The sequence below is a fragment of the Eretmochelys imbricata genome, chromosome 8 (assembly GCF_965152235.1).
Source record: "Eretmochelys imbricata isolate rEreImb1 chromosome 8, rEreImb1.hap1, whole genome shotgun sequence".
NCBI classification, from domain to species: Eukaryota; Metazoa; Chordata; order Testudines; family Cheloniidae; genus Eretmochelys; species Eretmochelys imbricata.
In genome coordinates, this window is record NC_135579.1 from 37,031,756 (window position 1) to 37,043,433 (window position 11,678).

The 11,678-nt window shown below is 49.4% G+C and overlaps 1 protein-coding gene and 1 long non-coding RNA gene across 2 annotated transcripts; both read right to left on the reverse strand.

Annotated features, from left to right (window-relative positions):
- Window positions 1-2,262: 2,262 nt before the first annotated feature.
- Window positions 2,263-6,517, reverse strand: CD14 (CD14 molecule). The gene is made up of 2 exons (XM_077824638.1): window positions 6,388-6,517; window positions 2,263-4,800 (listed from the first exon to the last, which is right to left on the reverse strand). Exon 2 carries the CDS (start codon window positions 4,788-4,790, stop codon window positions 3,441-3,443), a length of 1,350 nt encoding a protein of 449 aa, XP_077680764.1. The 5' UTR covers window positions 4,791-4,800; window positions 6,388-6,517; the 3' UTR covers window positions 2,263-3,440.
- A 595-nt stretch (window positions 6,518-7,112) lies between these two features.
- LOC144269397 (uncharacterized) lies at window positions 7,113-11,384 on the reverse strand. The gene is made up of 2 exons (XR_013346912.1): window positions 8,582-11,384; window positions 7,113-7,980 (listed from the first exon to the last, which is right to left on the reverse strand). It is a non-coding gene; the product is annotated as an uncharacterized LOC144269397 (long non-coding RNA).
- Between the last annotated feature and the right edge of the window lie 294 nt (window positions 11,385-11,678).

Here is an 11,678-nt window from a genome sequence, read left to right on the forward strand (position 1 = left end):
TGGAGCAGCTTCCATATGAGGAGAGATGAAAAAGACTGGGACTGTTCATCTTAGAAAAGAGATAACGGGGGGGGGGGCAGGGGGATATAGCAGAGGTCTATAAAATCATGAATGGGATGGAGAAAGTGAATGAGGAAGTGTTATTTATGCCTTCTCATAAGAACCAGGAGTCACCCAATGAAATTAATAGGCAGTAAGTTTAAAACAAATATAAGGAAATACGTCTTCACACAGTGCACAGTTAACCTGTGGAACTGGTTGACAGGGGAAATTGTAACAGACAAAAGTATAACTGTGTTAAAAAAATAAGTAGATAAGTTCCTGGAGGATAGGTCAATCAATGGCTATTAGCCTGGATGGTCAGGGATGCAACCCAATGCTCTGGGTGTCCTTAAACCTCCGACTGCCAGAAGATGGGACTCAGTGCCATAGGATGGATCACTCAATAAATTGCCCTGTTCTGTTGATTCCCCCTGAAGCATGAGGCACCGGCCACTGTTGGAAGACAGGTCTATTGGACTAGCTGGCCCATTGGTCTGACCGAGTACGCCATTCTTATGTTGCTGAAATGTATCCCAATGATTGTGAAGCTTTTAGCAGAGAATGCTGCAGCAACTCAGACACTGGAGCCTGTCAACCCAGTTAGAGCAGTCACTAGTGGTGTTATTACAGCCTGTTTTCTATGGCAGCAGTAAGAGGCAAACAACCTCAATCCAGCACTCATTTATTATTAATGCTGGGTTTGGCATGTGATCTTCATGGACAATGGGACTATGGTAAAAAGTGACCATGTAAAACTGGCATCTTCCTGCTCCACGGATCTGCTCCCTGGGCATCTCTGAGGCCCAGCCACTCAAGTCTCACTGCTATTTACCCTCTAAGAGCCACAGCAGCTTCGGGAGAGAGAGCAGAAATCTATCCGTGTGCATTATCGGTGACACGGCCAGCTCCATTCCAGCTGCAAACTCTTCCTTCCCAGGGGCACTGTAAGCAGCAGAGGAACAGGGGGGCTTTCAGACAGTCAGTGCAACTGGATTCCATTCTTCCATATGCAGAGATCAGCCATCCACTTTCAGTCTGGAGTGTTTTTATTTTAGGTTAATCAATAATAAGGAAGTACAAAGTGAAGTCCCACGAGAGAGCCTCCCCCAACCCCCAGGTGGGCCCCTGCCCAGTGATGAGCTGCCAAAATCTCAACAACAGGTTCCCTCCTCACCCCATGAAGGGGTTGTTGCCCACTCCTGCCCCATCCAACCCCCCTGCGTTCCTTGATGCCCCTCCCATCCACCCCCTCCCCTGTCCCCTGACTGCCCCCAGAACTGGGCAGGAGGGTCTCGTGGGCCACCATAGTGGGTGCCCACCTGACCCCTAAGAGCCAGTGACACCTGCTGGGGGGCGAGGTTTGGAGTCCTGGAGGTACTTACCTGGGGCAGCTCCCAGGAAGCATCTGGCAGGTCCCTCTGGCTCCTAGGGGCAGGGGAGCGTAGCTGGGGGGGAGCAGGGGGAGTGGCTGCTCCCCCACTGATCACATTAAAAGTGGCGCCTTAGGCGCCAACTCCCTGGGTGCTCTGGGGCTGGAGCACCCACGGGGAAAATTTGGTGGGTGCAGAGCACCCACCGGCACCTTCCCACCCCGCACCTGGCCACAGCTCACCTCACCTCCACTCCTCCTCCCCTGAACGCACCGCCCCGCTTTGCTTCTCTGCCCCCCGGCTTCCCGCAAATCAGCTGTTCGGTGGGAAGCTGGGGAGGGCTGAGAAGCAGGCAGCGGCTTCCCGCTCAGGCCCAGGGTGGCGCAAGTGAGCTGGGGCAGGGAGCGGTTTCCCTGTGCGCCGCCCCTGCCCCACAGGTTACCTGCTGTGGCACGGGCAGCCCTCCTCATGCCCCACCCCCACCCCCACCCCAGCTCACCTCCTCCTCCCTGGGCCTGAGCAGGAAGCCCTGGCCTGCTTCTCAGCCTGCCCCAGTGTCCTGTGCGAACAGCTGATTCGCGGGAAGCCTGGGGTGGGGGGCGGAGAAGCAGAGCGGGGCGGCGCATTCAGGGGAGGAGGCGGAGGCGGAGCGGAGGTGAGCTGGGGCTGGGGGTTGGGGGGGGAGCTGCAAATTTTCCCCTTGGGTGCTCCAGGGCTGGAGCACCCATGGAGTCAGCGCCTAAGGCGCCACTTTTGGCCGGTTAAATTTGTCCCTCGAGGAACAACTGGTTCTAAAAGGGCTTCTAAATTTAACAACCGTTTCTAGCGAACCGGTGGGAACCGGCTCCAGCTCACCACTGCCCCTGCCCCCCTCTAGGACACACTGCCCTGAGCTGTATGTGTCAGCCCAGATCCTCCAAGGTAGCAGATGTTTAGCTTCATCAATTTCCGTGAGAGTTAGGCACCTAAACACTAATGGCTGCCTGTCTCCGTAGACAGCAGAGGCCTTGGAGATTTAAAGGGGCAGTACATGAAAAGAAAGGCATAATAGTCAATGAAATAACCCATGCACTGAGGGTTGGAAAAATAATTGCTTGACTTGTAAAACGAGTACATTGGACCAAATTCTGCTCTCATTACTTAGGTGTAAAATGTGGAGTAAGTCAGTGTACCTGAGAGCAGAATCTACGTCCTTTATTATAGCCAACACTAAGGCCTTGTCCCCACACAAGTTGTACCACTTTAACTATATTAGCATAGTGAATGCGTATAACCACCACTGTGGATGCAGTGCTACTGGTATAAGGTGCTTATGCTGGTCCAGTTTATTCCAGTATGGGTCGGGGAATAAGCTAAATCAGTATAAGCACATTTATACCCACTACTACTGTGTCCACACTAGAAGCTGTATCAGTATGACTATATTGGTAAAAAAAAAAAAATCCCCCCTGCCCCTAAGTGATCTAGTAACTTCTGTCTGGACACAATCTGTGTGTAGAGCTGACCCAAGTGAATAGGGCAGAAGGGAGTACATTCAATCCCTCCTGAGAACACTGTAGGCAGCTGGAAGACAGAGGAATGCAACTAGCTTATAGAGGTTACAAGCTAGAGAGTCTGCTTGAATAAAGAATTCAGTCTCCTCTTTCTGGCTTGCTCACTCTGCTCCAGGATCTGCGAGACAGCATGAATGGGGAGCCCCATAACATCAGTGGGGCACAGTCACTTTTCTGATCACACCTGCGCTTTAAAGTGATGCCAAAAACCTGTTTGGTACCTCAGATGTCTGCAACCATCCAGCATATGATCCCCACAGAGCAGGCGGGGTGGAGGCAGTGCTCAGGGGTTCCCTCCTGAAGGAACGGCCACTAGGCTGGGTGCCAGCCCCAGGATAGGCTGGCCCCTTAGGTAGCAGTGCTGCAGTGCAACTTGGTCATCAAAAACATATGCATTTGCAGACAGTGATGTTCTAGAGCCCGCATCCTGCCATGTGAAGGGCAGAGCCTTTGCAGTCAAATCCTAGCTACTGGCTCAGCCAGACCGTGCTTTACATCTGGCAAAGAAAATGATCCCAGCCAAGCAGCTCAGTACAAGAAGTACAGTGACAGGAATTATCACAATGGCCTTGTTGCACTGCAAGACTGAAGCAGGCACATTCTTCACCAGGGTGCCCTGGTAATGAGACGGGGATTCACACGTGTAGTCCTGAGGCCAGTCTGGCATCAAGGACTCTGTGCTCGCCAAGGCCTGGATCTCACTGGCACCCGCACATGAACAGTTGTAGAGATTCTGACCTGCCCTTAGGCTCTGCAGGTGTCTCAGAGACCACAGCTGATCCCTTGGGAGACGAGAGATCAGGTTTCCATCTAGACTGAGGACTTCTAGAGCAGGATAGTTCTTGGCTGAGGGGACAGCATGCAGTCTGTTGTTGGACAGGTGGAGTTTCTTCAGGAAGGGGAGTGCAAGGTCTAGAGCATGAAGGTTATTGGAACTCACATCTAATACTTCAACACTGGGGGGCAGAGGCAGGGAGATGTGATCTAAGCCCGTGGTGGACAAGTTGAGGATGCGGAGGGATGGCTGCCACTGACATGAAGAGAAGGGGATAGCCAGGAGGTCATTCTGACTCAGGTCTAAGTGGACGAGCTTCTCCAGATTGTGCAGCATTTCACACACAGTGTGGAAGGAGCTCAGATTGTTGCGATGGAGTTTTAATACTTGGAGTTGTGGGAAAGCCCCCTGGCAAAATGAAGGCCTCATGCTCTGGTCTTGGAGGTGGTTTTCCGACACATCCAGATAGCGTAAGGTTCTGAAAACCTTGCCAATGCTGCATGGAATGTAGGTGACCTGAGACTGTGTCACAGTCAGATTCTGCAGGGTCTCCAGCCAGCCACTCAGGTGGGCGAAGTCTTTGTCTCTGTCAGTCAGGGAGGTGGAGGTCACGTTATGGAAGTGTAATGAGGAGACAGGCAGAATTAACCTGTCCATGTGGAACCAGCTGGCATTTCCAAGGAAAGTGCAGCTTTCAAACTCGAGCTCTGTAATACGCATGTAGTAAATGAACTTCATAACAGCTGCCAAGAGAACCTCTGGCACGAGAAGATCTCCAAAGATAATCTTGGTCACCTGCAGCGACTGCAGTATGTTGAGCACCGATTGCTCTACGGTGATTGATGCAAAACCTGCATATTTCTCCAAGTTTCCTCCTCGAAGCTCGAAGACAAAGGCATGGAAACACTGAAGGAGGTTTCCCATGTTTTCCCGATTCAAAAGAGAGCAGGTGCAATGACTTTGGGACTTATTGAAGGAGCAGTCGCCTACTACCTCAGAGAGTTTCAATCCTGTGAGCAGGATAACCACAAACAGCGGAGAGATGTGCATGATGAATAGCCTAGAAAACAGAAGAGCAAGAGTAAAGCCCAGGCCTTTGCTGTTACAGAGCTGGGGCTGCAGGCACTAACATTCAGTGAAGCCAATGGGAGGCGAGGGGTGATCTCTGGAGCCTTTGCTCCATGCAGTACAAGCACCAGAACAAGGCTAGGATTATTCACAGGACATTGTTCCTGAGTCCAGTACTGGGCACCAATAGAAGGGCATGTGAGCATTCCCCCTGCACAGCAACCTCCGGGGGAGAATGAGGGTGGAAGAGAGTTAGGTGAGAGCGAGTCCAGACTTTGGTGAGAGCTACTGCCTTGGACTCAGGGATTGATTTGATGCTTGCTGGCACTGCTGGAAGCCTCAGTTCTGGGTAGGTTTTAGCCAGTTCCTCCTACCAGTAATGGAGTGCTTGTTCAGTGAGTGCTGTTAGCTCAGGCATGGTCTCCAAGGCATTGGGATGAAGGTGGGTGGCCTCTATTACTAGTCACACAACGCCTCAGTGATGTGACACCAAGTAAAACCCTGGTCCCATTCAAATCCAGGGCAAAACATCCACTGGCTACCATGGAACTTACAGCATCAGTCCCAGCTGGAAGCCAATGGAGCTAAGCTGAGGATCTGGCCCCCAGAGCTTTAGGAGATGTCACAGCCAAGTCCAAAGATGGATCTGAGCCACAAAGTTCAGGCCTGGATCCAGCTTCAGATTTGCCCAAAGGCTGGAGGAGATACTCAGCTCCATGGTGTCTCTAGTTACATTGTCTCTTCATGAGGATTCTCACCTAGATCTGGTTTACGGGCCAGCAGTGATTCCTCGTCCCTCCCATCCCAGTGAACATGCAGCAGCCAGTGGAGGAGAGTCGGTATTTCTCCCCACACAAAGCCTGTTTCTCTTCACAGGCAGAGCTGTGCCTCACCCTGCCAGCAGCCCCATTTGGATGGGAATCTGCCCATTTCCCACCCCTCAACAATCCCCTCCAGCAAAGAGAGCTGCTTCGTCCCACCCAGCCATGAAGGACTTCTCAATGCTCGAGTGCCAGTTTGAATCCTGTGCACTGGGTTGGGGGGGAAGGCTGCCAAATCCCAGGCTGGGGAATCTCTTCCCATTAAGTGCCCTGGCAAACCCAAGGGCACAGCAGGAGGAGATGCTAGAAATGGCAAATCACACAAGAGAAAGTATGGTCTAGTGGTCAGAGCACAGAACTGGGGGTCAGTGACTCCCTTCTTTTATTCAAAGCTCTGACAGAGGCTCACTGTGCACTCTTGGGAAGGTTAGTTCACCTCTCAATGCCTCAGTTTCCCTATCTCAAACTGGAGTTCTAACAACTACCAACCTCACAGGGAGTGGTGAGGGATCATTCAGTAATATACATACAACACTGAGAATGTGTAAACTGTGGGGTCTGGTTATTCTATATGACTGAGTGACCCGGATCAGGACTGTTGATGGGCAGTCCAAAAAGTGCCAGCAGTTAAAGGGTTAAAAGCTGATAAAGAATGCTTTGCTTGTTTTGCAGAGGTGTATTTCCCAGGTGCCCCGCATGACTGGAGAAGCAATCACATTTCATCAGCATTACAGAGGGGTTATTGTTAAAGGACTCACCTGCCAACTTGGAATTGCAATATTTTCCTGCCAAGGAAGCGGCTCAATTCCTTTAGCTTTTGGGAGACCTTGATTAAGATGTCAGTGGTTTTCTCTTGTGAGCTGCTTTACTCTCCTGCATGGGACCCTCCTTCACTCAAAACCCTTCACTTACTGCTACTCACTGTCACACAGTTTCCCAGTTGCTACTTCCTTTTGCACAAATCTGTTCTGTTTGTTTCCTGAAACAGAACTGCAGTTGGGAAATACTAATGGGTATAAGGCATTTCATAATCCTTCCCAAATCCTCCACGCCCAGAATGCTGTCTGGGCTAGCAGTGGGCCAGACCAAGACACCGAAAGGGGAAGAACTGGGTTTCCTGTGCTCCAGCTGCCCAGAAAGCTAAGGAGATCTTGCTTTGATTTCCTTATAGTATGCTTCTCCTCTGAAAAGTACCTCTGTCCAAACGGCATTGCAGGGTTACAGGTTTGTCTGACTTTGGGGAAGGGATGGAATGAGGGCGGGGCGAGGGCAGTGCAGGAGTGGGGCCAGGGCTGGGCGGGGGGGTCGAGCACCCAGTGGGAAGAGTGGAAGTCGGCGCCTATGCCCAAGAGCGTGCTTGATTCTTGATTCTCAGGTCCCAGGTGGAGTTAGCAGAGTTTAAACTAGGGCTGTCAAACGATCAAAAAAATTAATCGCGATTAATCGCACGATTAAAAAAAATAATTGCCATTAAATTGCACTGTTAATAATAGAATACCATTTATTTAAATATTTGTGGATGTTTTCTACATTTTCAAATATATTGATTTCAATTACAACACAGATTACAAAGTGTACAGTGCTCACTTGATATTTATTTTTGATTACAAGTATTTGCACTGTAAAAAACCCCAAAGGAAATAGTATTTTTCAATTCACCTGATACAAGTACTGTAATGCAATCTCTTTATCTCGAAAGTTAAACTTACAAATGTAGAAGTATGTAAAAAAAACCTGCATTCAAAAATAAAACCATGTAAAATTTTAGAGCCTGCAAGTCCACTCAATCCTACTTCTTGTTCAGCCAATTGCTCAAACAAGTTTGTTTACATTTGCAGGAGATAATGCTGCCCGCTTCTTGTTTACATTGTCACCTGAAAGTGAGAACAGGTGTTCTCATGGCACTGTTGTAGCCAGCGTCGCAAGATATTTATGTGCCAGATATGCTAAAGAGTCATATGTCCCTTCATGCTTCAACCATCATTCCAGAGGACATGTGTCCATGCTGATGACAGGTTCTGCTTGATAATAATCCAAACCAGTGTGGAATGATGCATTTTCATTTTCATTATCTGAGTCAGATGCCACCAGCAGAAGATTCATTTTCTTCCTTGGTGGTTCGGGTTCTTTAGTTTCTGCATCAGATTGTTGCTCTTTTAAGACTTCTGAAAGCATGCTCCACACCTCGTCCCTCTGAGATTTTGAAAGGCACTTCAGATTCTTAAACCTTGGGTCGAGTGCTGTCGCTATCTTTAGAAATCTCACATTGGTACCTTCTTTGTGTTTTGTCAAATCTGCAGTGAAAGTGTTCTTAAAATGAACAACATGTGCTGGGTTATCATCCGAGACTGCTATAACATAAAATATATGGCAGAATGTGGGTAAAACAGAGCAGGGGACATACAATTCTCCCACAAGGAGTTCAGTCAGAAATTTAATTAACACATTATTTTTAACAAGTAGCATCAGCATGGAAGCATCCCCTGGCATATGTGTGTGTGTGTGTGTATATATATATATACACACACACACAGTAAGTAGTACCTTACTAATTGAGCTGTCCCAAAGGGTGGAAGATTTGGGTCCACAATTAATTATAAGAAAACAGAGCCCTATAGAAGTATTGTATACAGGTGTAGAAACTACTAGCATGCAAACTGCATAATCTGTGTGTGACGTTCCCCTGGTGTTATCTCAGCCGGTGATCCGCTAGGTCACTCCAATCCTCGACTCTGGAAGCCATCCTTACCCTGCTGTGCTGTGAGAAACCCCCACACCTGGACTGTTCACACATAGCCTCTGGCATGTAAGATGCTTGGATTGTGCAACTAGACAATATCTCCGGTCCCAGACACAACCCTAGGAACCTCTGTCTTGCAGTGTCCAGTTATGCCCACTGGACGCTGCAAGTTTATGTGAGTTCGTCAATTTAACAAAGAAATTGATACATACCAGGCTTGTTATCCCCAGGGGAGTCTCTGACACACTTTAAACGAAATACACTGCTTTAGGTAGAATAAACAAACAAATTTATTAACTACAAAGATAGATTTTAAGTGATTTTAAGTCAAAGCACAAGAAGTCAGATTTGGTCAAATGAAATAAAAGCAAAATGCATTCTAAGCTGATCTTAATACTTTCAGTGCCCTTACAAACTTAGATGGTTCTCACCACAGGCTGGCTGGTTGCCCTTCAGCCAGGCTCTCCCTTTTGATCAGCGCCTCAGTCGCTTGGTGGTGATGTCTGTAGATGTAGGTGGAAGAGAGAGGAAGAGCATGGCAAATGTCTCTCCCTTTTATCATAGAATCATAGAATATTAGGGTTGGAAGAGACCTCAGGAGGTCATCTAGTCCAATCCCCTGCTCAAAGCAGGACCAACACTAACTAAATCATCCCAGCCAAGGCTTTGTCAAGCCAGGTCTTAAAAACCTCTAAGGATGGAGATTCCACCACCTCCCTAGGTAACCCATTCCAGTGCTTCACCACCCTCCTATTGAAATAGTGTTTCCTAATATCCAACCTAGACCTCCCCCCTGCAACTTGAGACCATTGCTTCTTGTTTTGTCATCTGCCACCACTGAGAACAGCCTAGCTCCATCCTCTTTGGAATCCTCCCCCTTCAGGTAGTTGAAGGCTGCTATCAAATCCCCCCTCACTCTTCTCTTCTGCAGACTAAATAACCCCAGTTCCCTCAGCCTCTCCTCGTAAGTCATGTGCCCCAGCCCCCTAATAATTTTCACTGCCCTCCGCTGGACTCTCTCCCATTTGTCCACATCCCTTCTGTAGTGGGGGGACCAAAACTGGATGCAATACTCCAGATGTGTTCTTTCTTCCGTCTTGGCTTTGCCCCACCCCCCTTCAGAGTCAGGTGAGCATTACCTCATCGTAGTCCCAAACTGACAAAAGGAAGGGGGGTGACTCAATGGAGAGTCCATAGATCCTTTGTTGCTGTCTAGGCCAGTGTCCTTTGTTCCTGTGAGGCTGGGCTGGGTTTGTCCCATACATGCCCTGATGAGGTATGAACTGCCCCTCTGCTCTTGGAGAATTTTTGCCTGGGCTTGTTTTAAGCCACGAGGACGCATTTTCAGCCTCATAACTATATAAATGAAATTACAACCTATAACATTACTGTAACAACAATTACTGTAACATTACTATAACAACAATGCTCGGTGCATCATGAGCCTTCCAAAGACACCCAATGTGACAAACTTTGCATTGGATACTACACAATCATTTTATACGGATGAGCACGGGGGTGCTGGGTGTTCCTTCGAGATACAGAACATTATACTTTGGCAGTTACTGCTAGATCAGATTAAACTCAAATCAGATTATAAACATTACTTTCCTATCATTCAAGGGAGTCAGCATGGAAGTTATATGGGGTTGATCCTACTCTCACTGAAGTCAAAGGCAAATCCTCCATTGATTTCAGTGGGGCAGAATCCGGATGTTAATGGGCCCATTTCTAACCTCTGAAGCTGTGCCTGCAAAATGTGCATGTGTAGGGGAATTTACTTGAGAAAAGAGTTTCAAGGATGAATCAAATCCCTCAGTAATAGAGTCCCATAGTCACTATCTGGACTAGAAACTCTTGGGAGGAGTGGCACAAATAACACCTGGCTAACAGGCAGTGCCACATACTGAAAGTTCACCAAAGGAGCCAGGGAAGGGGGGGAAGGGATAGCTCAGTGGTTTGAGCATTGGCCTGCTAAACCCAGGGTTGTGAGTTCAATCGTTGAGGGGGCCATTTAGGGATTGGGGCAAAAATTGGGGATTGGTCCTGCTTTGAGCAGGGGGCTGGACTAGATGACCTCCTGAGGTCCCTTCCAACCCTGATATCCTATGAAGGCTGCAGAAAGTGGAATACAGCACAATTCCCCAACGCGTTCTCTGGTGAAGCCTCCTGATCTACATCCCCAGGGCTTCCCTGACCAACACAGTCAGGGCCAACCAGGTCCAGGGCGCCTGTCCCCTGGCAGCCCCTTCTGACTAGGGGAGACCACCTGTGTTTCAAGGGAAACAAGGACAATTATATGGGAAATACAGAACAAAGGGTAGTTTAAAGGGCCGGCCTCTCCTGCCCATCCAGGTAGTTTATCCACAGTAAAAATCCTCCATCTATCTCACAGGTCAGATCTTCAGCATGATTATTGCTTGAGAGAATGTGTCTGACCAGTCACTTCTTAGTGGCTCTTTACTGAACAGGAGACGTGGGGATGTTTGGCACCAGGTACAGGATGTCTCTTGAAATACCCTTGTTCCCAGTTGACACACCCAAGGCCCCCAACCCCCCAGCAGCCCTCCTTGTCACACCCTGATGGCTCCCTCTCTCAAGGGGTCTCCTGGGGAAGGCAGATCAGCATTGTATATTGCTAATGCTGTTGCAAGCATTGCAGAATATTTTGGGAAGGGTCAAAGGTATAAGTGAATGTGGAATGGAAGATTCTTTTGCAGGCTGTGAAAGGCCATAGGGGGAAGGAGAAAGAGAACAGAGAACGGGTTAACTCAACACTACAGTTAACAAGCTCAGTCTGACAATAAGAGCTGGCCCCAGTCCAAGGTCACATCCTCACTGTTACCCAACCCCCACACTAACACACCTGGAACCCCCAATTCCCTGGAGTGATTGGACCCTCCAATCACTGGCACCCGGGACCCCAAAACGTCCTGGGAACCCCCCTCACTGACATTTGGGGTCCCCCAATCTCTGGGGACTACCCTCACTGACATCTAGGACCCCCAGGGAACCCCCCGCACTGAAACATGCAAGCCCCCCAGCCCTCTGGGATCCCCTCACAGCCCCCTTGGGACCCCCCTCACTGATCCCCCAATGCTCCTGGGACCCTCCTCACTGACACCCCCGGGACCCCAGCCCCCTGGGAATCCTCCCAGTCCCCCGGGAACCCCACAGCTTGACACCCTTGGGACACCCCTCACTGACACGCCAGGAACCCTCAGCCCCCGGGACCGCCGTTACTGACATCCCGGGACCCCCAGTTCCCCCCTCACTGACTCCTTCCCTCCCGCAGACTCCGGCTCCCCC

Bases quoted from the DNA above. Each gene is read 5' to 3' on its own strand.
- CD14 (XM_077824638.1), bottom strand. From the start codon at position 4,790: ATGCACATCTCTCCGCTGTTTGTGGTTATCCTGCTCACAGGATTGAAA.